This window comes from Martes martes (genome assembly GCF_963455335.1).
Source record: "Martes martes genome assembly, chromosome: 13".
Taxonomy (NCBI): domain Eukaryota; kingdom Metazoa; phylum Chordata; class Mammalia; order Carnivora; family Mustelidae; genus Martes; species Martes martes.
The window spans coordinates 2,459,873-2,486,966 of NC_137901.1; the positions used below are offsets into that span (position 1 = coordinate 2,459,873).

At 57.3% G+C, this 27,094-nt stretch overlaps 1 protein-coding gene across 2 annotated transcripts in view; it reads left to right on the forward strand.

Annotated features, from left to right (window-relative positions):
• The window catches only part of MBP (myelin basic protein), a 103,609-nt gene that overhangs the window by 53,965 nt on the left and 22,550 nt on the right, over window positions 1–27,094 (forward strand). For both annotated transcript variants that reach the window (XM_080821993.1, XM_080821992.1), the window contains exon 4: window positions 16,705–17,141. In XM_080821993.1, the coding sequence (XP_080678119.1) occupies window positions 16,705–17,141 (437 nt within the window). The remainder of the gene's footprint in view (window positions 1–16,704; window positions 17,142–27,094) is intronic.

A 27,094-nucleotide genomic window follows, 5' to 3' on the forward strand; every position in this document is an offset into this window, starting at 1 on the left:
AAAATGAACCCCCCTAGAAGTATATTAGTATGCACTTTACTCAAACAGCACACGTCTAAGAATAGTTTAAGCAGTAGGTGAATTGACGAGAGTTCACCTGAGGCTGTTTTCATAAATCTCTTAGAATGTCTTTTTTCTCCCCATTTATCTAGCATCACATCACCTTTCCTTGCTCTGAATAATCATGTTTTATTGCCTGAGTGTTTTAAAGCGTTTCACTGACTATTTCTTAACCTGAACCGTTTTCAAGTTATTTTTATCCTTAAAAACTAGCAGCCGCTGTCACGCGCTGGTACGAGGCTGGCACGGCGGAGACACTCTCTGGGTGCCGGATGGCCGGCTGTGAAAAGCAGACATTGTGCAAAGAGCCTGGTCTCTGCTGCGCCAGACATTTGACACCATTGTTCCTTGGCTTCCAGGGACAGAAAGTGCTGCAGTACAGATCTGCAACTGTCCCCAAGAAAAGACCTAAAAATAACTCTCTCATTCACCAAACTGTAAATGTATTCAATTATTTGTTACACCGTAAACCAGGGATTATGCCTGTCCTGCAAAACAGAGTACACAGTAGCAGGTAAGGAAAGATACAAGTATCATCCTGATTAATCTGAATTCTAACCTGAGTAGTTACAAAGTAGCATGACTGTTTCTTGGGGGCCGGTGGTCAGACTGGAAATAGTGTTTCAGCTGAGAGAAGGGATGCCAGTCAAAACAGTTAAATCCTGGACTTCTGCTCCGTCTTCGTCGGACCACAGCAAACGCCCCAGCAAGGCGGTCCGATGCCGAGTGTCCGATCTTTTCAGAAGACCAAAGACAGGGTTTCTGGAACATGTGTCTTTGGCTGAAAGGACGAGAAAGCAGGCTGCGTTCTGTGCATCTACTTCCTCCTTCCTTTAATTTGGAAGAGCTGTGGGTAAAATGTTGGATATTTATGCATTTAACAAGCAAAAGTTCCAAAAAGGTCATGGAAAGTGATAGTTATTTCCATTTTATTGTGAATGGGTGTTTCTTCATCTCCACATCAGGTATCTCCAGGTTTGACCATTTTTTTAATAGTGCTGTGATTAGTAGGAACTTCACACCTTTTCACTGGTTTCAGACAACGTAAGGTCCGCTGCTCACTCTCCGGGTTTCTGCTGGCGTTCTGCCAGTAACTCTTCCAAAGTAAGCCGCCAGCTTCCATCAGCCGATAGTTAGCAAACGACTTTCAGAATTGAGAGGGGAGGAAAAAAGGAGGATAAGAAAATTATAACATTAAGTTCTTCAAAAAAAAAAAAAGATTTTCTTTCTGTATTTAGAGAGAGCATAAGCAGGAGGAGGGTCAGAGGGACAGAGAGAGACTCACAAGCAGACTCCGCACTGAGCGCAGAGCCCAAGCTGGGGCTGGATCTCAGGACCCTGGATCAGGACTTGAGCCGAAATCACACGTCAGAGGTGACTTCCAATCACCCTGACGTTCGACTCTAAAAGACGAACAGCACGGAGGTGAACGGCATAGATGCCGACTCACGTGTCACTAGAATTGTATCGCTTATGCGTGATGTTGTGCAGAAAGTTCCTCAGTGACCAGACGTTTGCCGTGCTGAGAACAGGGCCAGTGACGGGCAGGAGCCAGTAGGGAGGCCCCGGGCACCTTCCTACCCCAGAAGTTCTGCTTGCGAATGTGTCCCACGTGAGACGTGGATTCGGTGGCCGCAGACGGACTCGGACCCAGCGCGTGCCCCCGGCCTGTCCTCTGCTGCTCTGCCCTCGGGTGCCACACGATCACCGCCGTTTTCCTCCCGCCCGTGGCTGGCACACGGCTCCTACGTGACGGGTGGGTCTAAGAATCAGCTTCGTCCGACCCCCGGGCCGGGCAGATCAGGTCCTGCTTCCTGTACCTTCCGCTTCTGAGTTTGGCTTATTGCTCTCTGTCCCTGCGTCCCCGCGGACGTTCCTGAGTGGCCCTGGGGTATGAATGAAGAACGGATGATCCCGGAGAGCCGACTTCCTTTCGGCAAGCACACCCATTCATCTTGTTTTAAAATAATTGTGATTAATTTCATTCATTAAAAACAACTACATTTTTAAAACTTCCTCATGTGTCAAGCCACAAAAGCTTCAAGCGCAGAGCGAGTAGAGCCATACGTCCTTGTGTCTGGGGGCAGAGAAGGAGTTAAGTAAACGCTGGTGCTCCGGGCTCACGGCACACTGACTTCTCCAGAGGTGGAGACGTTCCGCTCCCGGTGCTGTATCCTCGGAACGCTGCCTGATACCTCCTGTTCTTAGAGCTGAAAATCAGCTGATCGCAGAGGTCAGCAAACTCTCTGTGAAGGGGGCCAGGAGCCCATCTCTCCGGCTCTGCAGGCCACACGGTCGCTTTGGTGCTTACTCGGCTCTGTCTGTGGAGCCTGGAAGCAGCTACAGATGGTTTTACCAGTAAACGAGCATTGGCTGTGTTCCTATGAAGCTTTATTTCTGGACACCGAAATTTGAATTTTATATCCTTTCCATGTGTCATGCACTACTATTTTTTTCTTCTCAAACTATTTAAGGAGGTTAAAAAAAAAAATTCTTAGCCTGCAGGCTATCCAGAAACAGGAGATGGGCCAGATCTGGTCGTGGGCAAAGTTTGCCAACACCTTCTACATCACTGATGATGAGACTGCCTTGCTAACTCAGGGAAACCGTGTTGAGTTCTGCTCAGAATAGAACAGAAATGAAGAACTCTGCCTGTGAAACATTCATAAAACTTCTTGTGCCTTAAATCTGTTACATGAGAAGCTAACAGCAGTACCCACCATCTGAATTTGCCGGTGAATAATTCCTCCGGTCAGCGAGTAGTGCACGGACACTTGCTTGTGTGCGTGCGTGCATCCGTGAGCACAAATGCCCACGTGCGTGCACCCATACATCGCAGCTGCTCCCTTCCAAGCCCTGGGGAGGTGGGAATATAAGGCAGAGCGAAACAGACAGTCACAGATCTGGGGCCTTCCGTTGGTCTAATTCCCAGGACTAGTTATGAAGCGGTAGGAGAAAGTACACAATAGGGTATCAGGAAACCTGGGCCGGTGTCTCCACTCGCTGCGTGCTGTGGGGTCAGACTGTCTGGGCCCGACTGCATGGCCGGTTGGGACAGAGCTGTGCGCTCCCTGTGGTCCTGGCACGGCAACAAGGGGGTGTGGTAGAACCCGTCGTCCCGTCAGTTCTCGGAGAGGCCGCCTCTCTCGTGCTTTTGAGCTGATATTTTGGAGTTTGCCCACCTCTGTTACTTGCCACCGTGCTGCTTTCCTTTAAACCGAGCTGATGTTCCCGTGTCCTTTAACCTGAGAATTCTGACACAGACTCTTAACTTCCGTGCAGGTAATAATGCAGATCCATGAACCCTTCGATGCATTGATCTATTGGGTGCTGCGCTGAATGGTCTTCCAACAGTAGTGACTGGGTTCGATTATGGACCCTGGTGCCGACCCAGGCATCATTTGCACGACGGTCTGAACACTTAATTTGCATGCAGTCTTGGTGGGGGGACTATGGGTGACTTATGACTCGCCGCTATGACTTTGACTTTGTCTGGAAATAACCTGTCAATGCAACAGTGTTTCAATCCGAACTAGTGGCTTTCTGTGGAGCTGGTTAGCGTGCCCTGACTCAGGAGGTCAGTTTGGTGGCCTGCTCTCCCCACGCCTCCTGTGGGGCCACGTCCCATCCGTCACCAGTACCTGGCATGTGCCCACTCTTGTCGGGCATCAGCGTGACCCCAGACACCTCAGGTGTATGGAACAGCCTCCTTAAAGAGTACCGGCACTCCGCCGGGAAAGGTGAGGTTTGATGCCCCACCGCGGTCACAGAGCCGGTCAGCATAGCCATTAGAACTCTCCTGGAGGGTCTATTCTTAACTCATTTCTGCGTCCCTCCTGCAGAGCCCAGCAGAATGCACTCCCTTTTCCTGCTCGTCGACCTTCTGCCGGGACCGCTGGGAGCCGTGCTGGAGAGTTTTATAAAAACAGGCTCTCCGGCAGTCTCTGCGCCACTGGCCAGTCTCTCAAAACCCTGGACACACTCCTGAATACAGGGCATCCCTGGAGAAGGACGTCGGTGTGCTTGATCAGCCAGTCCTCGGAAATAGGGTGCCTGCTGTGGCGTGAGCCCCCCTGCCTGTCCCTCAGCCTTCAGTCCGTCCCTAGACATGACGTCCCTATTTACTGCTCCGGACAAAGGAGCGAGAGCATGCGGTGCTCAGAGCCCAAGGGCGGGTGGTGTGGAGGACGGGGATCAGCGGGTGGCCTAGTGGGGGCCAAAAGTGGATGGCACGGGACGCAGGGAAAAGAGTCTGGAAGTAGGGAAAGAGAGCTGGGAGGAAGGTGGTCACACAAGCCCAAGGTCAGCGAGGCCTGGAGGACAGACGGCGTCGCCCTGGGCAGGCGGCACCTTTGACTGGAGGTGGGCCCCCAGGGGCTCCTGAGGGCATCCAAGAATGCACACACGCGGGGGCCTGAGCGCTGCTGGGGGGGGGTGCCTGGGAGGGCCTGGGAGGGCAGGGGAGACAGAAACGATCCCGTAGAGCTAGTGTTTGCCTCAGTCTTTTCTCCAACATCCCCAAACTAATAAAAGGAAACAAACCTGTGCTCGAGTAACGGCAGAACTTTCTAACAGGGCGGAAGTCCTGTAGTAGCGTGGAAGCACAAACAGGACCTGGCACACCGGCCTCCCCTCCCGCCCCGTGCCCCAGCACCCGTGGGCCCGCACATGCACATGCGCACACACACGCACGCGGGCACGCACACACACAGGAGGACGAGACGGAGTCCAGGAGTCACGAGCAGCAGGGTGACGCTATCACCAAACGGCACACAATGCCACGTTGTCACAGGAGGCCCATGTCCCTCCCGCCCTCGGTCTCCCAGCAGGTGACCGTCTTTCCCGCAGCCCCACAGCGAGGTAGTCGAAGCGGCACCCAGATGCTCTCTTGCTGCGAAGGCTGCTTCCGGTAGGACGCCACCTCCTCCCACCTTCCTTGGCCACTGCACATGGCATTGGGGTCCCTGCCACAGTCCGGGCCCCTCCCAACTCCAGCTTTGGTGCCCGCTGTCTTCTCTGCCGAAGCCCCAGCGCCCTGGTGTCCAGCGACCCCTTGCTCGCCCACCGTCACAGGGAAGCTTCTCTGACCCCGAAGCCCTCCCCCGGCCCCGAGGCCCTCCCCCGGTGAGACTCCTTCCTTCCTGTAAAGCTGGGTGTGGTTGTCCATGAGATTGTGGGATTAATTCCTATCTCCTAACCTGAGAGCTTGTACAAGGGGTCGGAACTCTTCTGCTCACTTCAGCCGCTCCCCCGACCCACAGTAGCCACGTGTCGTTCTCTGTTGTGGTGTCTCCGGGCAGCACACGCTTAGTGGCTGAAAACAATCCTTCTGGGGCTCCTGGCTCCATGGCGAGAAGTCCGGGCTGGCTGGCACGTGTCCTCTGCTCAGTGTCACGAAAGGCTTGGCGTCAAGGTGTCGTCCGGGTCGGGCGCTTCTCTGGAGGCTCGGGGGCAAATCTACTTCCTGGCTAACGAAGGTTGTTGGCAGAGTTCAGTCCCATGTAGTTATTGGGATCAGGTCCCCATTTGCTTGCTGGCTGTCTTCGGGGTCACCCTCGGCAGCGGGAGCCCCATCTCTGCCCTTAGACCATCCATCTCTGAAGCCTGAGATGCTGCTGCCCGTCTCTTACGGCTTGCCTGGGAGGCCCTCTAACCTCCGCGTCGGCTGCCCACCGGAGAAACTCTCTGCCTCCCAAAGGCTCCTGTGGTTGGGTTAAACAGTCTCAGATAATCTTCTGTTTTCAATGTGATATAACATAATCACAAGGGATACCTCATCGCTTTTACAGGTTTTCAAGGATTACCCAAGAGAATTTGGTAATTATGAGAATTATTGGGGGCCATTCTTTTTTTTTTTAAAGATTTTATTTATTTGACAGAGAGATCACAAGTAGGCAGAGAGGCAGGCAGAGAGAGAGAGGAAGGGAAGCAGGCTCCCCACGGAGCAGAGAGCCCGATGCGGGCCTCGATCCCAGGACCCTGAGATCTTGACCTGAGCCGAAGGCAGAGGCTTAACCCACGGAGCCACCCTGGCACCCCACTGGGGGCCATTCTTAGACTTCTGCCTAACATAGGAATGAAGCGTGTATTGGGTGGGTAGATGCATGGATGGGTGGGTGGGTGGAAGGAAGGAAGCGTAGATGAGTGGGTGGATACATGGATGGGAGAGTGGGTGGGTGGGTGGGTGGACGGATGCACGAGTAGGTGGGGGGCAGATGGGCGGCCGGGTAGAAGCTGTACAGGCTCTTACTGCTGTGCACAGGTATTGCCAGAGTTTTGTTTTTTTTTTTTAAATACTGTGACAGCCACAGTAACAGAAGCCCTGACTAATGGCCGGTCACCGTGCACCAGTGCTAAGACACTTTATCACGGGCATCTCCAGGACTTGTCGGAGCAGTGCGGTGAGGGAGCGCCAACAGTCGCCCTGCTCTGCAGCGGAGGCCCTCGGGACTTGAAGGGATGAGCCCACGTGCTTGAGGCCACAGAGTAGGTGGTGGGACCAAGAGCCAAAGTCAGCTGGATTTGACGTAAGCCAGCCTGTGGCCGCGCAGTGCAGACCCAGTTTAATTTTCCCGGGGCTTACTGAGCCCCGCCTCCAGGTAGAATAGACGTAGAGGCAGGGATACTCCCATTTTAGCTGCCGCACTCCCCCCTGGAAAGCAGCTCGGTGTTCCTGTGATGCTGCTTCCGTGGGAGAACTCTTGTAGCCTCTCCGGCCCGTTGGTGGCAGGTGCGGAGCTACGGTGGGGACCGACAGAGGCTGCTCGTGGCACAGAAGCGGTGTGCAGAGCCGGCTGTTGTCTGGGTCACATCTGGACGCCAGCTGTGTTTGGGACGCTTGCACCCACCTTGTCAGACGAAGAAACTCGGGCCCTGCGAGGCCCGGACTCATGGTGGAGCCCGGCCCGACCCTCCGGGCTGCCTCTCCCGTGACCCCATTCCTGCTGTGGGAGGAATTTAGAGCTATTTAGAGCAAATAAACACTATATGTTCTGGGTACACAAAGGAGGCTTTCGTGCTGAGATGGGTGGGTTGATAAGATTCGTTTGTGGAAAAGTTTTCAAGAAATCCCAGCGTGGCCGGGAGGGCGGGAGGGCGGCTGCGCGCCTCTCATAGATGCAGAATTTCTGCCACAGCAAATCCACAGGCCGCAACCATGGGCCTCTTTGTTTCCGTCCCCTCCCTGGTGACCCCGAGCACAGCGGGCCGGGGACAGAAGTATTCCACAAACAAGGACGGTCCTCTTCAGCTCTGGCCTACGCCACAAATTCCTCGGCTCCGCCCGCCCAACCCCCCCCTCCCCGCGCCCCTCCACCGGCCCGCCAGCTGCTCTGCAGAGAGGGGCCAGCCCGGCCAGGCCAGAGGCACACAGGCACCCCCGGTGGCCCTTCTCCTTAAACCGACGGTCAGCCCCACCATGGTCGTGTGCACTTAGCATGGGCGCCCGCCTCACCCTCTAATCCACTGGACAGCATGCTTGTCGCCGTCTTTTTTATATTTATTTATTTATTTATTTAGATTTTATGTATTTATTCAAGAAACAGTGTGTGCCAGAGAGACAGCATGAGCAGGGGGGAGAGGCAGAGGGAGAAGCAGGTCCCCCGCCCATCAGGGAGCCCGGCGACTCGGGAGCTTGATCCCAGGATCCTGGCATCACGACCTGAGCCAAAGGCGACGCTTCACCGACGGAGCCCCCCAGGCACCACATGTCACCGTCTTTTTAGAGTGGGGCTCCATCCAAGCCGGGCCTGTGGCCATCGATGGAAGGCAGCCCCTCGCTGGAAAGGGGTCCTCACCTGCCTCCGTCTCCAGGGTGGGGGCTGGGGCTCGGGCAGAGGCAGCGGTCGCCAGGTCCGTGCTGCAGAGCCTGCAGGCCGCCTCCTGCTGCGGGCCCCGGGCTTTTCCCCCAGGGGCGCCGGCCTCAGGGTTAATCAGAGCCCCCCCCCCCCCGCAGGGCCACACACTTGGTGCCTAGCCTGACACCTCCGGCCCCCTCCGTGGCAGGCAGTGGCTGATGGTTCACAAACAGACCCGGCAAGACGCTCCTTCTGGGGCCCGTCATACCAGTGGGACGAAATGTTCTATCCCTTAACACACCTGCATGCCCGGTGTGAAGAACCTCGCTCAGAAACGGGGTATTTCTGGCCCTAGATGGGGGAGGGGTCTTTGCCTCCACCTCCAAAGCCCCGCCCACACCCCCATCTCATGGTCTTAGGCCTCAGGGGAGGGAGAAGGGGTTCCCCCGTGACAGGGTCCCAGGAAGGCTGCCTGGTCCTGCTTGGAGGCGGCTCGGGGCGAGGCAGGGCGGGCCGAGCCCGCAGCTGCGGCTCCCAGGGTCCGCCGTGAAGCACGCCCACGGATAAGAACCGCACGCCCTCTGCACGCCGGCTGGTGTTTAGTTTCGCACTTGCTTATAGCAAGTTCAGGGAGCTAAACCACGCTTCTCTGCTGTCCAAGCGCGTTTATCTCAGTCAGTGCTCACCAAGACCCCAAGGAGAGTCTGTAACCTCGACTCTGGTGGTGGGACTCTCCCCCAATGTGGAGAGCTCGCACCTCCAGGCCCAGAGTGTCCAGGCAAAACCCCTAGAAAACAGGCAATAACAGCAACAGAAAATGCCTCCTTCGTGGAAAAGCAGCCTAGAAATTCCGCTCCGCTGTAACTGATGGCTTCAGTGAAGCCTTTTATACCTTCAGTGAAGGTGGGGCTCTGACCCAGCCTCAGCTCTAAACGGGGGTCACAGCCTCCGAGTCGCGTTTCTCCAGCTCTCCTGCGGTCTCTGACTGGGGACATGGGGCAGGTTCTCGCTGAAGCCGCCGGTGTTGGGAGCGGTGAGCGACGGGCCGGCTCAAGGAGGACCGGCTCCCGCGGCTGGACGCGCCAGAAGGCGGGCAGACGTGCTCCGGAGGCTGATGTGCTCGTCGGCAAAACTGCCTTCCATAAGAATCCCGAACCAGGAGAGCCACGCAGTCTGCCCACCGACATCAGCGGTCAGGATTTAAAAAGACTTCTGGAGGGGAGTCCGTGTTGTCCTGTTTCCACCTAGAGTCCTGGGCTCCTGGATGGTTCTCCCTGGGCTGCAGGAGGCGATGCCCCTTCGGTCGGTTGTTTTGGAAGTGGGAGCTCTTCTGCGAGGGTCTGAGGTGTGGTAAGGTCTCTTGAGCTCCTTGCCGCCGTCTTGTTATCTCAAGCTCTTCTTGACTGTAAGGGATGGCGCGTGACTTCAGTCGTCCGTTCTGAAGGACGTGAACTTGGGCCTGTCAACTTGCCGCCGTCACAGAGGACCTGAATTCAGGTCAGCTGTGGTGTTCCCGGCTCTACGATGGCTTCAGCCGTCTTGGGGATCCTTAAGATATCACCAGGTGAAAACATACGAGGGAAAAAGTTAAAGCATGAGTTTAAAAACAACAAATCGGAGACGAGATCGCTGAAGATTTCCTCCATTTTGTGGCTTCGTTCCATAGTGATGGTCCCTTTAATCTAGGTCACGCTGTGACTTTGAGCTAGAAACTAAGGATTCATCTGAACGGTTATGACAAAGAGGACACACGGGCGCATTTCAACGTATGGACTTAGTTTTGGGTAGTACTTCCTGAAGGGACCGGCAGCTAGGAAAGCGGATTGTGGATCACTCAGGAGAAAACTGCTGTTGAGTGTAGCCGGAAAACAGCATGCAGCTTGTCTGAATTCTGCCATTGTGCGTTTAGATAAAGTCACCGAGTGTCCTAGCGCCAGCGTCCCCGTCACTGTGCGGATGCCCTTTCTGGCCCAGGAAGGGGCCTGGCTGCCCCATTTAGAACTGTCTCCAGGCAGGGTCCCTGCAATCTTGGGGTCCCTTCTCCATGGGTACCACACAGTATTGGAAGCAGGGCTGCACGAGGTGCGTGATCCAGGGGAGACAAGAAAGTGGTGTGGGCTGGTCGGAGCCTTCTGTCCTGCTTGTCTAAGAATGCTTGTTCCTAGCTTGTTGTACAAGGGTTAGGGTCAGGAGTCCCACTGACCTTTAGCAGTCATCAGTCCTATGGGCCCGAAACAAGATACGGAAGCAGTGACTCTGGGCGGGCTCCTCTGGGGCCTCAGAGACGGTGGCCCACAGTGTATGAGGCCCACCACAGGGAGGTGGCTTGGACTGCAGGCTGGGGACCCGTGTTTTGGAACCAGGAAGAGTCCTAGTTCCTCGGATGAAAAATCCCAGTGATGGAGGACAGACTCATTAAATCAGTTCAGTTGGAACTCTGTGGGGTTTGGGGCCATTTATGGGATCTTAATGCAACTCCAACAAACTAGACTTGTACTCTGGGTTGGGACCTAACTAGATATGCCCTGAGAAGAGACGCTTTTAGAAGCCAAGATAAAAAGATGGGTGAAACCAGTCTGATCCCTCAAAACGAAAATCACATTTTATTTTCTGTCCAAATATTTGAAGGATGTCATGTAGAAAAAATACATATGAGAACTGCTCACAAGAGCTGCTCCGTGGGGAAATGTCCTGGTTGGTGGCAGAGTGAGAGCCGTGGGTCCGAAGTAGAAGCAGCTGTTGCTGGGGGTTTGGAGCGTTTGCAGGGGGATTGGGTCTGGGTCTCAGGGGTCATGGAGACCCGGGGCTTCCTCGTGCTTTCCCAGCCTTGACCTTGCCGGAGGTCACTGGCAGTGCCGGGGAGATGGGGGCAGACGGAGCAGCCTCTTGGCAGGAGGGTCCAGAAGCGACCCAGATTCATTCTACAGCTTCATTCAGACATGCTTTTCCTGGTCCTTCAGTACGAGATCTCCTTTCTGTAGTGAAACTGAGCGAGGCGGTGGCAGTTAACGTGTTTTCTCTTGACGCTCTAGTAGGCATCGTAACGACTTGCCCAAGTCCCGAGACAGAGGGATGGGGAGGCGGCTGCCACCCCGAGGGTTCAGCACGTCCCCGGCCCGGGAAGTCCGCCCCGCTGTCCGGAGGGAACGGTGCACAGAAGCAAAATAAACCGACAGCGACGGCCTGGGCGGGCGAGTCTCTGCTGCACACTTTACAGTGTCGTATTGGCAAAACCGCTCATCAGCTGCGTGATGATGGCTTTTCATTGTTTCTGCCTCATTGAAGACCTGATCAGCCTTGAAGATGAAACGTTATTCAACAACCCAAGTGAAGTCCTTGTTGGACAAACCCCTTGGTGTAGTATTTCCGGATTTCTGCTCAGAGGAGAGAATGTGAGAGTCGGCATGGTCACATCTTCAGAGTAGAAGTTTCTCATTTGAGTTCAATTTAACAGAGGGACTTGCGCTCACAGAGATGATTCCTGGGGTGTTTATTCTGGTTCTGTGAGCATTCGAGTCATGCTCCCAGTAACTGGATAAATGCCGTTATTGGCGTTGACCTGGCATTTACAGAGAGGCGCAGACCCAGGAGGTCAGCCGGGGTCATGCCCACAGCGGCCGCACCCCACAGGCTCAGCCCAGCATGGGTGCGGCTCCCCAAGTCCATGCAAAGGGACGAAAAGTGCTGGGTCCCCACCCAGCGACAGCATCTCCGAGGGCAGGAAGGCAGCCCTTACCAATGTAGCGGGTCCGTGATGCTCGGCAGGTCTGAGGTTAAGCTCTCCTCCCCAGTGACTGCACCCAGCAGGGGAGGTGAGGGGGCAGGGTCCCCCAGTGCACTCTGTGCTGTCATTAAGATGCAAACCTGGGTATCTGGACAGTGACTAACTCGCCACTCCACCAACTTGGTAAGAAAAGCAGAATCGGCAGCCATCCTCTGCTTTCTGATTTCTCCGGTCAGGGCTGTGGCTTGACATCTGTACTTTTTCTCCCGTGCACACGTGCACACACACGCACACACACAGGCTCGTGTGCACATGTGCACACATGTATGCACACACACGTATGCACGCACACGTGTACACACACGTGCACGTGTGCACACATGTGCACACACACACGCATACACATGCACGGTTTTGATGGAAGTTATTCATGAAATTTGATTTCCATGGGTGCATTGGGGGAGAGCGTGAGATACATACTCTGCTTTACAAAGTAGGAATATTGGGCCCCTGGGCGGAGCAGTCGGTTAACCACCTGCCTTCGGCTCGGGTCACGATCCCAGCAGGGGATCCCCTGGGATGTGATCCCAACATTGGGCTCCCTGGTCAGCAGGGCGTCTGCTTCTGCCTCTTCCTGGGCCCTCCGCCTCCCCCACTCCCTGCTCTCTCGCGCGCGCGCTCTCTCTCTCTCTCAAATAAATAAATAAAATCTTTAAGAAAGTAAGTAAACAAAAATAAAAAGTCGTAGTATTTAACTATAGGACAATAATCCCTTCGTCATCCCATTGTTTGAGACAGTCTCAGGGGTATTGGGTGCGCGTCCCGCTCTGGTTACAGAGGGCGAGTTTTCCAAACAAGCACGGAGAAGGATGTACCCCGAGCTCCTGTGTGCTCAGTGGTGGCCCGTCTGGCCTGAGTGGCGATACAGGATTCCCGAAGTCAGCTTGTTGTGGTGTTCAACCCTCCCGAACGTGTTCTGCCAACGCGCATCCCTGTTGTAAGTCGGCAGTGGCTGGTGTGGCTGAGCAGGGCGCATGCAGGGAGACACCCCGTCCTGCACCTGCAGAGTACACAGGTGGGTGCAGCTGGGTTTCCCGTTGGCAGGGGGGTGTTGGCTGAGCGCTTCACTCGGGCCAGGTGGCTCTCTGCTAAGGCCGTCTCTCCCCCCGGCAGCCCTGCTCTGGGAACCAGCTGTGACCCACACGTGGTGTAGCTGCCAGTTACCCGCAGTGCAGTCTTACTCTTAGAGGCAAACGCCTCACTGCAGGTAAAGCCAGTCGGGGCAGGAAGAGTGGGTGCGAGGCCCCCAGAGCCACGGTGTCCCCATCGCAGACCTCGGCCAACACCAGCTCCCCCACCGAGTCCTGTGCGGCGCTCCTGCGTCTGTTTCCTCCTGCGAACGAGGGGCTCCTACACCACCTGCTTCTAGGGCTGTCGATACTGAATCTGGAACACCCGGGCCAGGCGGCAAAGACCTCCCTTCCCGGGGCTCTGGGTGGCCTCTCTCTCAAATAAATCCCCGCTCAGGCACCTGTTGGAGCGCGAACGGAAGAACAGGCAGCCGAGCCTCTGCCAGGTGCACGTGGCAGTGGGGAGCCACTTGGGGCCGGCACGAGGGGCGTGGACCGGGAGGCCTCGTGCAGGGGCTTCCAGCAGCTGTGGGAAAAGGGGATCCCGCAAGAGAGGCCGGAGTCTATGAACCGGCAGTGATGGTGGAGTAAGACCCCAACAAACAGTGGCAAAGCAAGAGCGATAGAGAGAGAGAAAGAAAGAGAAGAAAGGAGCGGGGAGGGAAGAAGGTGGTTGTAAGTCAAGTAAGATATGATCCAGGGGGAGAAGTAAGTCAAGTAAGATATGATCCAGGGAGAGAAGCCACAGGGTTTAGGACGCGTGCCTGCCCGGCTCCCTGGGCGGAGGAGAGCCGGACTCGCAGGTGGAAATGGGGCCACCGTGACCTCCGGCGGGAGCCTTGCTTGGGTTCTGACCTGGGTGAGCTTTACTAACCGCACACGCCGCGGCCCCAGTATCCTCATCCTGCTTGGTGGGCGTCTCTGTTCCAGAAGCCACTCTGGCGTGAGTGACGTCTCTGTTCCTCAGAAATGCCCCGGGAAGCCATTCTGGGATTTTAACAGCCTTGCTTTTGGAAGTCCCGGACATTTCCCACCAAAGTTTTCTGGAGGTCATTCTAGCAATTGGATTGAGGTGGGCTTTTTTTTTTTTTTTTTTCGGTAAAGAAGTTTTATTGCAAGTTCCTGTAGAATTTGAACAATGCTAGAGCATTCTAACCACGTGTCCTGGCAGACTCCAGCCCATGCTTCCCTAACCGTGCACTAAGAGCTTCGCTCCATAGTTAGAGTCGAAATAAAAACTCAGCATCGGGCTTTAACTCGATGAAAGCTGATATTAATTGACAAATTAAAACTGCTCTCATCCCAACCAGAAATGCTGCGCATCCACAGATTTCGACCGCTCCCCGCGCCCCTGTGCTCAGAGAAGCTCCTTTTAGGACAGGAACGCCCTTCTCTGCGCCTCACAAACAGCCCTATTCAGGGACACAAAGCCCAACTGTTGTACAAGTATTAGTATTCAGATGCGCTTGTGTTTTGTTAATGCGTTTAATTATGTACAATGCAGCTTCTGTTTCTCTAGCGCATTTGCATTAATTCATATTAGCCACAGAGTATAAAGCAGAGCTAGAGGTCCAGACCCTATTTCTGGGGCAACGTATAGATGAGCCACGCGTCCCTGCAAAAACCTAGAGCTTGACCCCGGCCGTGGTCTTGGCCTGTGGCTACGAGGCAGGGAGGCATTTAGTAGACACATTAGAAATAATCGTGCTCTTACGGGGTTCAAGTTCATCAGTGGTCGGAGACGACGGGCCGTGCTCTAAGTGACGTGTCCCAAGGCCTGGGCGCACCTCCCAGCCGCGTGCTGTCCCACAGGGGCCTGAGTGAGGTCACGGTGGTCCCAGTGCCGGGTGTCCGCCTTGAACTCTGTCCCCGGCAAACAGTGAGGACATACGTTGGGGGTGACACCCTCATCCTTGGAGACACGGGTGATGATCGCGCCTGCCTGACGGGTGTCATCCATGGGACCGTCTCCTGACCAGTGTGATTTTGGTGAAAGAGCGTGGAACCATCTGCCTTCTGTGACTGATGTGTTAGTGAAAGTGCGTGTTGTCGGCGCACGCGCTTCCGAGAATGTGTGTGACGCAAGGAAGAGGCCGCTGCCTCTGCTGGGCTTCTCCTGGCCCGCAAGGGGACCTCCGTGGCCTCACCCTTGTCTCTCCCGTGGCCATCGGTCCCTCCCGCCTGTGCCCACCACCTTCTACCCGGAAGTCTGGTCCCGCCCACCTCCCACAGGGGTCTCTGGTCCCTCTTGGAGCCTTTCTGGCCCCTGAGGCCTGTGTGTCTTGACCAGGCGCCTGGGCCTCCCACTCGCCTGCTCCTCTCACCAGGCCCTCTGGCTCCAGGTCCTTCTGCTGGCGTCCACCCCCGAGAGGCACCCGCACTCCACCCCCGTGAGCCCTCGGCCCGCTCATTCCGTCCCTCACGGGGCCTCCCTGAAGCCCCTTGCCCTGCTCTGTTGTCTTAGCTATCACAGGTTGGTTGTGAAGGTACACACTGTGTTTGTGTCCTTTGGCCACAGCGACAAATGAGCACAAACTAGGTGATTTATAACAACAGGCATTTCCTCTCTCACCCTCTGGAGGCTGGGAGTCTGGGACCCGGTATGCGCAAGGCTGTGCCCCCGCTGCCGGCCGTCCGGGAGGACCCCTGCCTCTTACCTTCTGGCGTCCCCGCATCCCTCTGCCCCCGCCACCATCACACGGCCTCTGCCCCGTGCGTTTGTCTCTTTCCAAAGCCCCTCTTTTCATACGGACGCCAGCCACGCGGTTCGGCCCACCGTCCTCCGGCACAACCGCATCTTACCATGCTTATATTTACCAAAAACCCTATTTCCAAACACGTTCACATTCACAGGGGCAGGGTTCAGGATGGGGACCTGCCATTTTGGGGACACGTCATTTCATAACACTCATTTCCATCAGCGTTCCTGAGACAAGGACCACATCTTGTTCATTACCGAAGCCCAAACATCTAGCTCAGTACATTACACTTCCTAACGGTTGGGTGGCCAGGTGGGTGGGTGGGTGGTGGCGCGGCTGGGTGGGACGGTGGGTGGTTGTTGGGTGTCTGGGTGGGTGGAAGGATGGTGAGTGTCTGGGTGGGGTGGTAGCTGGTGGACGATCTGTAGCTGGGAGGCAGGTGACCAGCAGGCGGCTGAGCAGATACATGGTTAAGTGCGCGCTGCTGTTGGGTCAGTGTCAGTGAGCAGACTGGTGGGTATTTGGGTGGATGGATGGATGCTATTATAGGAACGTGTGAGTAAACCCGCATTTTCTCTAGGTAAGTAACTAGAGGTGGTCTGGAGAGGACGTGCCCTTGCACTTGACTCACACCTTGAGGGCAGAATGGGGGTACGGCCGTTCTGGAAGGAAAGGCTCTATCTGTGTCTGTGTAAGAGCTGAGGGACGGTGAAGCCCATGGAACGGGCCGTTCCCACTTCAGACTTTACCACTGGGGCTGCTCACAGAAAAGCCACATGGAAATGTCCTGAATAAGCAGTTCTCTGGAGCAAGAGGCCTCCTGCGGAATCTGGAAACTAACGGATTCTAAATGCCTGTTTCTTCAGGGCATGCATTGCAGAAAGACGTGGGAAGTTCCATTTTCATCAAGCACGCTAAAAATACCTCGTGCTCCCCGCGCGTTTGGCCTGGGCGCTGGTGGAGCGTCCCACGGTCCTGGCCCGTCCCCGTGCGGCCATGGGAGAACCCAGGGCTGACGGCCGTGTCCGCGCCAGCCGTTTCCGTGGGAAGCAGGGTGCGCTTGGCCTGGAGTGCCAGATGTTGAGTAAGGGACCCTGAGACGAGACCCACAGGTAGGAGGCTGGGGGCAGGTCAGGCCCTGCCAGAAGCCGTCGGGGCTGCCGCCTGCCTGCCGGCCCCGCTCACGCTCTGTGGCTTGGGTAGGAGACAGGCAGGTCCCTCGCCCTGGAAGAAAGCGGCTTTGTCCCTTGCTCTGCTTTGCACGGCCCGTGTTCATGTCTCACTGTTGTTTGCAGGGGAGGCAGATGTGGAGCAGAACAATGGGACCCCCTCTCAGGACACAGCGGTGACAGACTCCAAGCGCACAGCGGACCCAAAGAATGCCTGGCGGGACGCCAACCCAGCTGACCCCGGGGGCCGCCCCCACTTGATCCGCCTCTTTTCCCGAGATGCTCCGGGCAGAGAGGACAACACCTTCAAAGACAGGCCCTCAGAGTCAGACGAGCTCCAGACCATCCAAGAGGACAGTGCAGCCACTCCCGAGGGCCTGGATGTGATGGCGTCACAGAAAAGACCCTCCCAGAGGCACGGATCCAAGTACCTGGCGTCAGCGAGCGCCATGGACCACGCCAGGCACGCCTTCCTCCCAAGGCACAGGGACACGGGCATCCTCGACTCCCTCGGGCGCTTCTTTGGCGGTGACAGGGGTGTGCCCAAGCGGGGCTCGGGCAAGGTGAGCTCTGAGGCGTAACGGGGGCGCACGGGACGCGTGTCCACGTTAGTTGACAAGGAGAGGAAGGAAAGTCAGCAGGTGAGCCGAGCTGCGGCGGAGACGCTGGCGGAGCCCCTCGGCCACCCGGCTGCTGGCCGTGCTGGCCGTGCTCGCGGCCGCGGGCAGGGGTGGGAGGGGGGCTGCGTCGCTGCTTTCGCTGCATTCCCGCACAGCTCAGCCTCTGTCCCCTCCCCGTGGGGGACGCTTTCAGGATGTGGCCCGGGAGGGCGAGGACATTCTGAATTCTGCATCTCGAGGGGGGTGTGCTGTGCATATCGCGGACATTCTCCGTCCTCCGGTGTCTCGCACTCGGGGGCTCTGTGGCTGATTCTGCTTCTGTGCCCACGCTTTTGGGGTCGACATGGGGTTGTGCTCATTTTCCTCAGAGTCCGCGCTGCAGCTTCGCGTTGTCTTGCAACAATCGTACGATTGAGGACTTCTGAACAAACTCGAAATTTAAATTCGCCTTGAGCAAATTTTGTCTTTTATCTGAGTTATTTAGGGGAAAGGGCTGGAGGGATCCTTGCGTGTGCTTATGAATCAAAACCGTATTATTTTGTTACTGCATTGATTTGAAGAGAGAGCCTGTGAAGTTTCACTATGTAAATGTTCTGTAGATACAAACCGTATCAGGAGGGAAAAAGCTCCCATCGCAGCCCAGTTCCCAGCCGCGGCCCCTGGAGGGGGTGGCGCATGGGGCACCCGCGGCGACGGTCCGTCGGAGGGCTGCCCCAGGCGGCTTTGGTGCCGCAAACGCATAGCGTGTCCTGCGCCTTTTTCGGATCTTGTCTTAGCTGGTCCTTCGGGAAAGAGAGGGTTTTTTCAAAACAGCCGGGCTCATTGGCTGTGCTCGCAAAACACAGACAATGCGGCTTTCCCGCTGGCCGCGTACGCGCTGGCCCTGAAAGTCTTGGGAACGTAAAGATTCTTCTGGGTGAAGTAGGGAGCAGGGGCCTGACTTGCAATTTTAAAGGCGTTTCTAAAATCTGCTTTAGCCTCTGACCACAGTTTTTTAAAATCACTGATGATGGTGAAATTGTTGAACACAAACGGGAAGGCGGTTTGGCGGAATTAGGGCTCCTGGAGGCTCAGGTGTGGCTCGTGGGTCCCTGGCATCTGCCTCCAGGTGCCATCATCTCTCACGGGACACTTGCGTGACTTCGGGCCACTAACAGTTGCTGTGTCTTCAGTCGGCCTTCTGCTTGGTTCTCTCGGGGTCTGTGTTTGTAGACAGTTGCTTGGACTTTGGGTCTGTCCTCACCCCGACGGGGCGGTCACCTGACCTGTTTCTGATGCTGCTGTCGCGCGCTGCTGTCAAACCGCACCCAACTCTGGCTGCCGGGCGTCCCTCCAAGCCCGCCTGTGCATGTGGCTTTGCCGGTTTGGGAAGTTTAAGCTCTCCTGCTTCACTCAAGGAACAGGAAAACATTTACACTGTGCAGAAAAGATTAAACCGCTGTGTAGCGCATATTATAAAACAAGCTTTGTTTCGGTGCTTATGGTCTAAATTAAAATTGTGAATGCACTGGTATCAGTCATTGTGACGTGACTTCAGAATGGACACATACACCTGTGTGAACGTGGGTACGTGTTTTTCCTCCTTTATGTAGAGTTACAGCGGCCATTGCTTTAAGGCTCTTATCCCCTCTCATACTTTCAGAGAAAAGATTCATCTCAGAAGTAGGCATCAACTTTGCAAAATAGCATTGTCCGATGATCAGGGAGCCAGAGGAATCAGAATATTTTCCTAGGATTTTTAAAAAATAAAAACCATGTTTAAACAATTGTTTTAGGATTTCTGAAGTATCAATTCTGTTCAGTACTGAATGTTGAATAAAGCAGATTTGAAAATGAACAGCCTTGCCTTTTGATGCCAGAGAAACCCGTTAGGTTTGCACGCATCGTCACATGGCGGCTTCCTGGAAACACAGGCCCGCGATGCCTTCCCGTGTGGAGAACTGGAAACTGGTTTCGGTTCAGAGCCTTTATTCTGCTGTGGACTCTGTTTGCTCTGAGACACTGGACATGTGAACTTCAAGCCCTCTCTGCCCAGGCACACGCCCACGGGGGCCCTAGGATTCTGGGGTCTTTCCTGGTGGCTGCGGGTGATTTCGTGGGTTTGTTTCTCTTCCTGCTTTGCTCTGCGTGCATAGAAAGATCTTTGGATCGAAGCTTGAGAAAAGAAGAGAAGCAAAGGGCCTGATTATCGTCCCTAAAAGCCCATTTCATGTTTCCACATTTGTCATTCCTAGACGGTTGTCTCAGGTACACAAGACCCGAAAGGGCCCCCCGCAGGCCTGAGCATCAGCCACCCCACCTGGGGTGTAAAGTAGGCAGGGGGGGCGGGGGGGAGCAATTATTTTGCTTGTCCGTCTGCGGTGGGTTTTTCCTGGTGGAATCTTGCAAGGCTGAAGGCTGGGCCCCTGGGAAGGGGGCTGTTGGTCCCCGGGCCCCTCCGCGGCCCCCCTCCCCCCATCCTGGGAATGCACGGCCCACGCCCACCCTCCTGCGGCCAGGGAGCTGACCTTCAAGGAAAGTGCATTATAAATTCCTTGAGGGGGCATGTTCTTTTGAGAGCCGTGAATGGAGAGCGTGTTCATGGGGAACGTGCTCCCTTGTACGGGGAGGAAACAAGGGCTGTGTTGTTGGTTTCCAGAGAACAGGTTTCCAGTTCCCGGGGCTGTGGGGCTCAGGGGCAGGGGGCAGGCCTTCAGGATGAAGGAGAAAGTGCATGCGGTCTTTGTGGACACGGCCCGCCCGCTGCCCCCTTGTCAGACCTCACCCCCCGCCTTCCGCGCCCACACGGGTGCGGCGGACAACACCTAGACCAGTCATTCGCTTTGGAAACTGCCCTTGTTCCTTCTTATCTGGAAGGGTGAGGTTTTATGAAATAACTAAGCTGGAGACAGTGATGTGCCCCCGGGCCGTCCCCAAGTAGGAAGGCTGGGGGACGGGCCACTCTCTGATTTCTCCAGACGAAAGCTGGTCCCCACGGATGGCTGTGTCTGTCTGTCCTGACTTCACAGCTGAGTTCCCCGGGTAACCTGCTCCCAGCCTCCCGTCATGCAGCACTCAGGGTTGTTTCTGTGCCTCTAATTTTGATCACACAGGATGAAAGCCATTTGTCATCTACCGCTCCGCGGTATAATCGGTCTCGTAAATTAATCACCACGTTGTGTTTCCCGGTTTTCTCCCCACTGCATCTTCATTTAACACGTTTTAGTTCTACCATCACTTAATTCTTCGTTGTTGACATAACATCCCGATTTTGTAGCTATGTTCTGCAATCCTGTGGGGAGTGCAGCGTTCGGAGGCGGCAGGAGGGATGCGGTAGGAAGCCGGGGGAGCCCCCCCGGCCATGCGGTGCCTGACCCCCCGAGTCCGGGGCTTGGGGACCCGTGCGCACCCTTTCAGTGGAGAACTCCCGCCCCCAGGAGCGCGGCCACGCACATGAAAGCGGGTTGACTCTCCGTGCGAGGCCGTGTGCCCGTGATCTGGCCGTCCGTCCGTCTGGTGCGTCACTTTGCCAAGAGGTTCGGCCCGGCTCCCTCTAGAGAACTTGCGATGTGGCAGGTGTATTTCCGGCAGTGCTTTCTGAGACTCCCCCCAGGCACGTCTCTATGAAGTGTCGGCACTCTGATCGGTTCTGGATCGGCGGCTTTGCGGCTGCAGGCAGTTGACGCCCGTCGTCCCCAGACCCTCCAAGTCCAGGGTCCCGTGGCTTCAGTGGGTGAGATCCACGTTAGGGCGAGTGGCCCTGCTCCGGGCAGTCCTGCCACACCCCTGTGTGAGCGACACCCTGGCATCACGTCATGTGTCTGATGGCGAGTGCCTCCTGCCGGGTGTATGTGTGCCTGTTGGATTTTGTGATCAGCTTCTGCTCCGTGTGTCTTTCTTCCTTCACGCACTCATTAAACTTTGCAACAGAACAAGGGTGGTGAACTAACCACACGTGAATTTTTCAAGTTGTCTTCTTTGGGGTTCCCCCGTGCCACCCCCATGAAGTGCATTTGTTCCGGGTGATCTCGCTGGCTCCTGACGTGACACCCCACAGGTGAGCGTAGGGCCGATCGTCCGCCCCCTCGGCGCACGGAGGGCAGTATCTCACTCGTGTGCTTTTGCACAGAGATGCTCTGTTCTGTTCTCTCCGGGGACAGCTCGGCGTCCTGGTCCATCCTGGCTGTGCATACGCCGCTGGCTGTGTTCAGTTTCGTCGGAGAGCGCCGTCCTGCTCTGGGGGTAGTGTGGGTGCGGAGTAGACTCTGTTCTCCCTCGGTGGGGGGTGGGGGGACACAGCCCACTCGGCGGCATTTCCCAGGCGACTGGGCACATGGGAGACCCACCCGCCTGTGCACCCTGTTGAGGCTGCGTCCCAGCACCCTCGGAACCCCGGGGAATCTGGATGCGGCGGGGTACGGGATCTCCCCGAGGATGCCGGTGAGCATGAAGGTCATGGATAAGGTTGGGTCTAGGACGAACTAGATATAAAAGCAAATACACAATTAATCTGGCTGTGTTCACCTGCCCTTGTCCTCACTCACCGCCCACTACGTCCATTCACAGCATGTACAGTGACAAACGTCACTGGTTTTCCTTTTGGTCGAAGGATGAGATGTTTGGTGACAGGCGAGGCTGACTGGTTGATGGAGAGCTGGGGCTGACGTCGGAGGGAAGGTGTCCCAGGAGGGAAGGAACGTATCCCTGGCAGGAGGAGTCCCCACCCTAGAGCTCCTGTTAGCCGTTAGGAACCGTAGAACCCACAGAAAGGGTAAGAGTGTCTCTGTGGGTCCCTCCCACCCCACTCTCATCTGCCCGGAGCCGTCCTGCTTCGGAGGATGTGGTATAAAGGTAGGAAGAGTTACAGCACCAGGACCTCTTCTGAGGAAGGCCCACCAGTGAGGGCTCCTCCGAGGGGCACGTCTCACCTCCGCCCCGCCAGCCCCGTGGGGCAGACTCAGTGCCCGAGCCCCCTTCCTGCACCCGTACGGGAGGTCAAGCGAGCACGGCCGCCGGAGTGCCTCATCCCTCTGCCATCCCCTGAGGAGAGGACGCCCGTCTTCCCGCTCCTCCCCGTGCTGGGGTGGGCGGCCTGCATGGCCCGCAGCCCTCGGAGCCCCGCGTGCCGGGGTTGTGGGGAGGGCGGGTAGCTTGACACGGATCCCCAGAGCAACCTGGACGCAGCCCAAGGCGCTGGTCCCCTCATTAAGAAGGGGCAGTGTTTTCAACGGGGGGGGGGGGGCATGGATTAGAACATCCTTCTTGACCTTTTGGGCAAGAGTATAACGTGGACCTACCCATTTGCCACCTGTCTGACGCCAGTGCAGGGCGGGGGGGGGGGGTGCTCCCAGCCTGTGGGGACGACCGGGCCTCATCCAGGCAGAAGCCACCGCAGCCTTGTCCCCCGAGATGCTGACAGAAACAACTGTCTCACTCCGGCGGAACTCCACGCCCGGGACGGGAGTCACCAGTCCTTCCTGCTGGGACAGAAATCACGGCTGTCGCGTGGGGAGGAGCAGGGGTGGGGTGTAGGCGCGCTCGCCCCAGATCTGCCTCGGGAAGCCCCTTGTGCGCTTCACAGTGACGCTTCTAGAACACGCTAACATTCTCCTGTGCGCGACCACCGCTCACCGCACACGTAACCCTAACCCACCAGTAACCTGTTTTATAAAATCCATGTAATCCACAGCCAACTCGAGACATCTCCTGAAATCCTTTATGTCGGTTTTATCTCCTGACCACGTAAGGTGCCTTCTCTCTCCTCTCTCTCTCTCTCTGCCTCCCTCTCCTCTCTCTCTCTCTCCCCTCCATGTATCTGAAAGCTGGGAGGGCCGACAGAGAGAGCACAGTGACCCTGGCAGAACAGTGGTGGTTTCTCCTGTAAATCCCACACAGAAGCTCCCACACCTGCTGCAGGAGATCGAAACCCGTCCCAGGAGAGCTGGGCCTCTTCTCTCCTGCAGTGTAGACTTGACAAGCCCTCTAGCGCGTCGCTTTGGGCTGGAAGGTGCTTCCTCCACTTGTCCGTTCAAAATCTTATAGATCTGCTGCCTGCTCCAATGTTAAGAAAATTTGGCCACACAGTTGGACTCAGGGCTCCAGAACTTCCCCCTAAACCTTTCTTCTTCTTCCTTTTTTTCTGACGTTCCTCCCCCCGGAGTGCCGGGGGCGCCTGCTGCTGCTCTCTCTCCTCGTTCCTCTGTCCCCTCGGCGGTCACCGTCCGTCATCCGCACGCCCTCGCCCTCTGACCTCCACCCCCTACTTACCCTCCTCACCGCGCAGGGTTTTGCCAGGCCCGGTCAGGAGGGGATGTTTGCCGGAGGACTTGGGGGCTCTGCCAGTGGCACTGCATGGACTCAACGGCCACTCTGTGTCCCCTGGCAGGTGCCCTGGTTCAAGCAGAGACGGAGCCCTGTGCCCTCTCATGCCCGCAGCCAGCCTGGGCTGTGCACCATGTACCAGGTAAGACGTGTGCTGGCCCCGCCAGGCTCCTCCCGTCCCCCCGGTCAGCAGGGACTGCAGCTGGGCACACACCCGCCCACGGGCTACAGCAGGACTGAAGCGCGTGGGGGAGTCACGTTTGCAAAGCGAGCGGCCAGCTCCTCAAGGGAAGCTAGCGAGGGTCCAGGTGAGAAGACGGAAAACTCTCGTTCGGGAGAACTTTGAGTTCCCAGGCGGGAGACTGTACAGGTGACGACCGCCAAGGGCCAGGTCTGGGACAGGGGTGGGGGAAGAGCCCCCAGGGCCAGCCAGGCCTCGGCGGCTCTACGGCCCCAGGGCACAGAGAGTCGGTCGCCACCGTGACATTGAGTTGCCCTTGAAAACCAGCGCCTGACATACACTGAGCGATCGCTAGTTGAATTACTTTGTCACATGATGTGTGTCCTTGGGGAGTTTGCTGGCGGGGGTTTGTCCCCACCTGGGCTCGGCTGGGCCTGTGCCGGGATGGAGGACCAGCTGTCCGCGGTCCTCGTCTCCTGCTCGGGGCACGGATGGCAAGGGGAATAGGGAGAGGCATCATCAGCCCAGCGGAATCCCAAGTCACCAGGAGTCACAGCACCACTTACGCACGGTGGCGGCCGCCCCCCGAGCTGGCGGCCACAGACTGACGCTTTCAGGTGACGGGGGCACCCGAGCCGGGCCCCCGAGTGTGTCACCTGGGCAAGTGCAGAAGGCTGAGAACCCGTGCCTGGAGACGACAGGCAGCACTGCAAGCGCACCGTCCGACGCGCGCGTGGACCGTACCCACCACCCCCCGAGAGCGTCCGCGGGACCGGCTGCGGTCCCACTCCTGTGGCCACTCGCTCTGTACTTGCCTCTCTCCGCGGCTCGTTGGTCAAAGCAAATGCCCTGCCCGGGGGGCCGGTGCTCCCGGACGCTCAGTGAGGCCACCTGAGCGCCTGGTGTGTGTGACCGGATGACAGCGAGCCCCCCACGGGCTCTGATCACCCCGAGGCTACTCTGTGCCTCCGTGCCCTGTGCTCTCCGCCACTGACTGAGACGGCTGCTGGCAGAAGCAGAGGCCTCTGCTGGGAGGAGGACAGGGCTGTGCTCTCTGGGTCACGCCAGCAAGCGTAGACTGTAGATCACTCTCTTTTAAAAAACGACTTGGCAGAGAAAAGGCCACACCCCGTCCTCCCCGCTTCACCCCAGACTGACCTCTGGGCGTGCATTAGAGTAACCTCGCGTACAAGAAACAGTCCGTGCGACCCTGTCTCCGTGTGGCTGCCGGCGGGGGCGCTGTAAGGGACAGAGGACACCCTGGGGGCTCTGGTTCTTGCATCTGTCTTTTGTTCATTTACGGACACCCCGTAACTAGTGGGAACCCCAAATGGGACTTGGACTGGCTTACAGGAACGTCCACGAGAACGTGGAAACACGCCCGGTGCCGGGCAGCAGTGTGGGGGGTGCGGTACACGCATGTCTGCGGAGTGACAGGACGTCGGACACAGAGCCTGAGTTGAAACCAAGGGCAAAGCCGGCACACAGCCAAGCCAGTGGGTTCCCCTAAGTCCTCACTAACCGTGCAGACCCTCCGAGGACCTCGGTGGTCCACGCGACCGGTCCCCACCGTGCACAGCTCCTTCCAGGAGGCGCCCTGTGTCAGGGGTGCCCGGAGGGCAGGCAGGTCGGTCTGGGAACCCCAGAACCTCCCTCCTGCAGGGAGAGGCACTTCCACGCTGTTCTCGAGTGGAGAAAATCAATAAACCAGGGTCTTCTGCCCTCTCTGAGCAAGAGCTTCTGATTATTTGGAACGTCCTCCTCCAGCAACTCGGGAACCGTTATTATGTCAAGAGGCTGGTCACGCGGACCAGAGAGTAGACCTAACGGCGCCTGCCACGGGCAAGACCACGGGGCTTTGCTGCGCTAAACGGCTTGAGGGTGCCCCTGTCTGAGAGTCTGGGGCAAAGGGCTCTTGAAACAGGCTTGCAGGGGATAACAGCCGCCGGATAGAGCTGCGAGCTGAGCCGAGCTGAGCCGCTGACTCCCAGCCCTCAGCCCGAACCGCTGCCCTCCCCCCGGGCTCGGGGACTCCAGACCGTGAGCAGTGCCGAGCAGACATTCTGTGCCCTGACCTTCCGGAACACTCCTCCTCCTCCCTGTATCCCCGTGAGTCTCAAATCCACCAGGAAAGCTAGGAAAGCGCCAGCCACCATGACAGCAGAGTAACCGTCAAAGGACAGATGGGTTCCACCGTCGTCGGTGGCTTCCACGAGCCAACTCCCCACCAGGACTTCTCTGATTCCAGGGGACCCAACAGAGTCCCGGAACTACCGGAGCTCAGCTTTCCTAGGGGTGGAAGGTGACCCTGCAGGTGGGAGGGGGAGCCCATGCAGGCAGGTGGCATCGTCTTTGAGAACCCAAAGGCAAGTTGGAGAGGGGAGAATTCCAAGGGAGAGACGGAGAGCAGAACGCTGGAGGGCCGGCCCCTAGGAAAATATCAAATCCTTTTATCTTGTGTGTCCTGCTCTGTGCCCCCGGCCCCATCTCCCTGCATGGGGTCCCCATCTCGGGGACCACGTGAAGCATGACGCCGTGGCTGTGCCAAGCCTCACGCAGGACACTCGGTCCCGTGGCCAACCCTCCGTGCGTGGCCGCCACGTGAGTCAGCGTCCACCCCGACGGCCCCTGGCTCCTAGAGTCTTGGAGGTTGAAGGACACTTCATCCAGGCCTCCCTGGCCGGAGATGGCCCGGGCAGCCCCCTCGCTCTCACTCCGGAGCGCCAAGGAGCCAAGACAGCTCGTGCCGCGGACCAGAGCCGAGTAAGAATCAGAGACACGGGCTGCGGCCTGGCTTCGACCGCTGGGCTCCCTTTCCTCACCGGAAAAGCACCCACAACGGCGGAAGTAGCCGTCTGGGCTGCCCACACCGTGGGGAACCCGTGCCCCCCCCAGCCCTGGGCACCCCTAGGTCTGGTGTGCCCTGCCTTTCAGCCGTGCGACGCCTGAGAGCCTCCGGACGGACACCCAGGGCCCCGGGCGCTTAGGGCTGCCCGTCCGCCTGTCGCTGCCTCCGGCCGCGGGGGGGGTGGGGGGTGCGCTCCTGCCTCCGGGCCTCAGCTTCTCGACCGCACAGTACGTGACAGGTGAGGCCTTTTCTCTGAAGACAGGTGCAGCGCGTCCGGGGGCGTCTGCAGGTGCTCACGGGGACTCGGGCCTCACCAGCAGCAATCGGGGTGCCTTCGGGTGCGCTCGGCCTGCGAGAGCTCGGTCCGCGTGCAGGGGAGACAGAAATCCCCGTCTCCCGGCCTCCGAAGACACCCCTCCTGCCCCCCCCCCGCCCCCGTCTCCTGAATCAGATCCTCCCGCTGCCAAACTCTGGCTCTGGCCAAAGGTGGATGAGCCCCGTGGCCACACAGCTGGTGGACGCCGTCGGTCTGGCCACGGACACCCCGAGAGACCAGGCTCCTCGGGG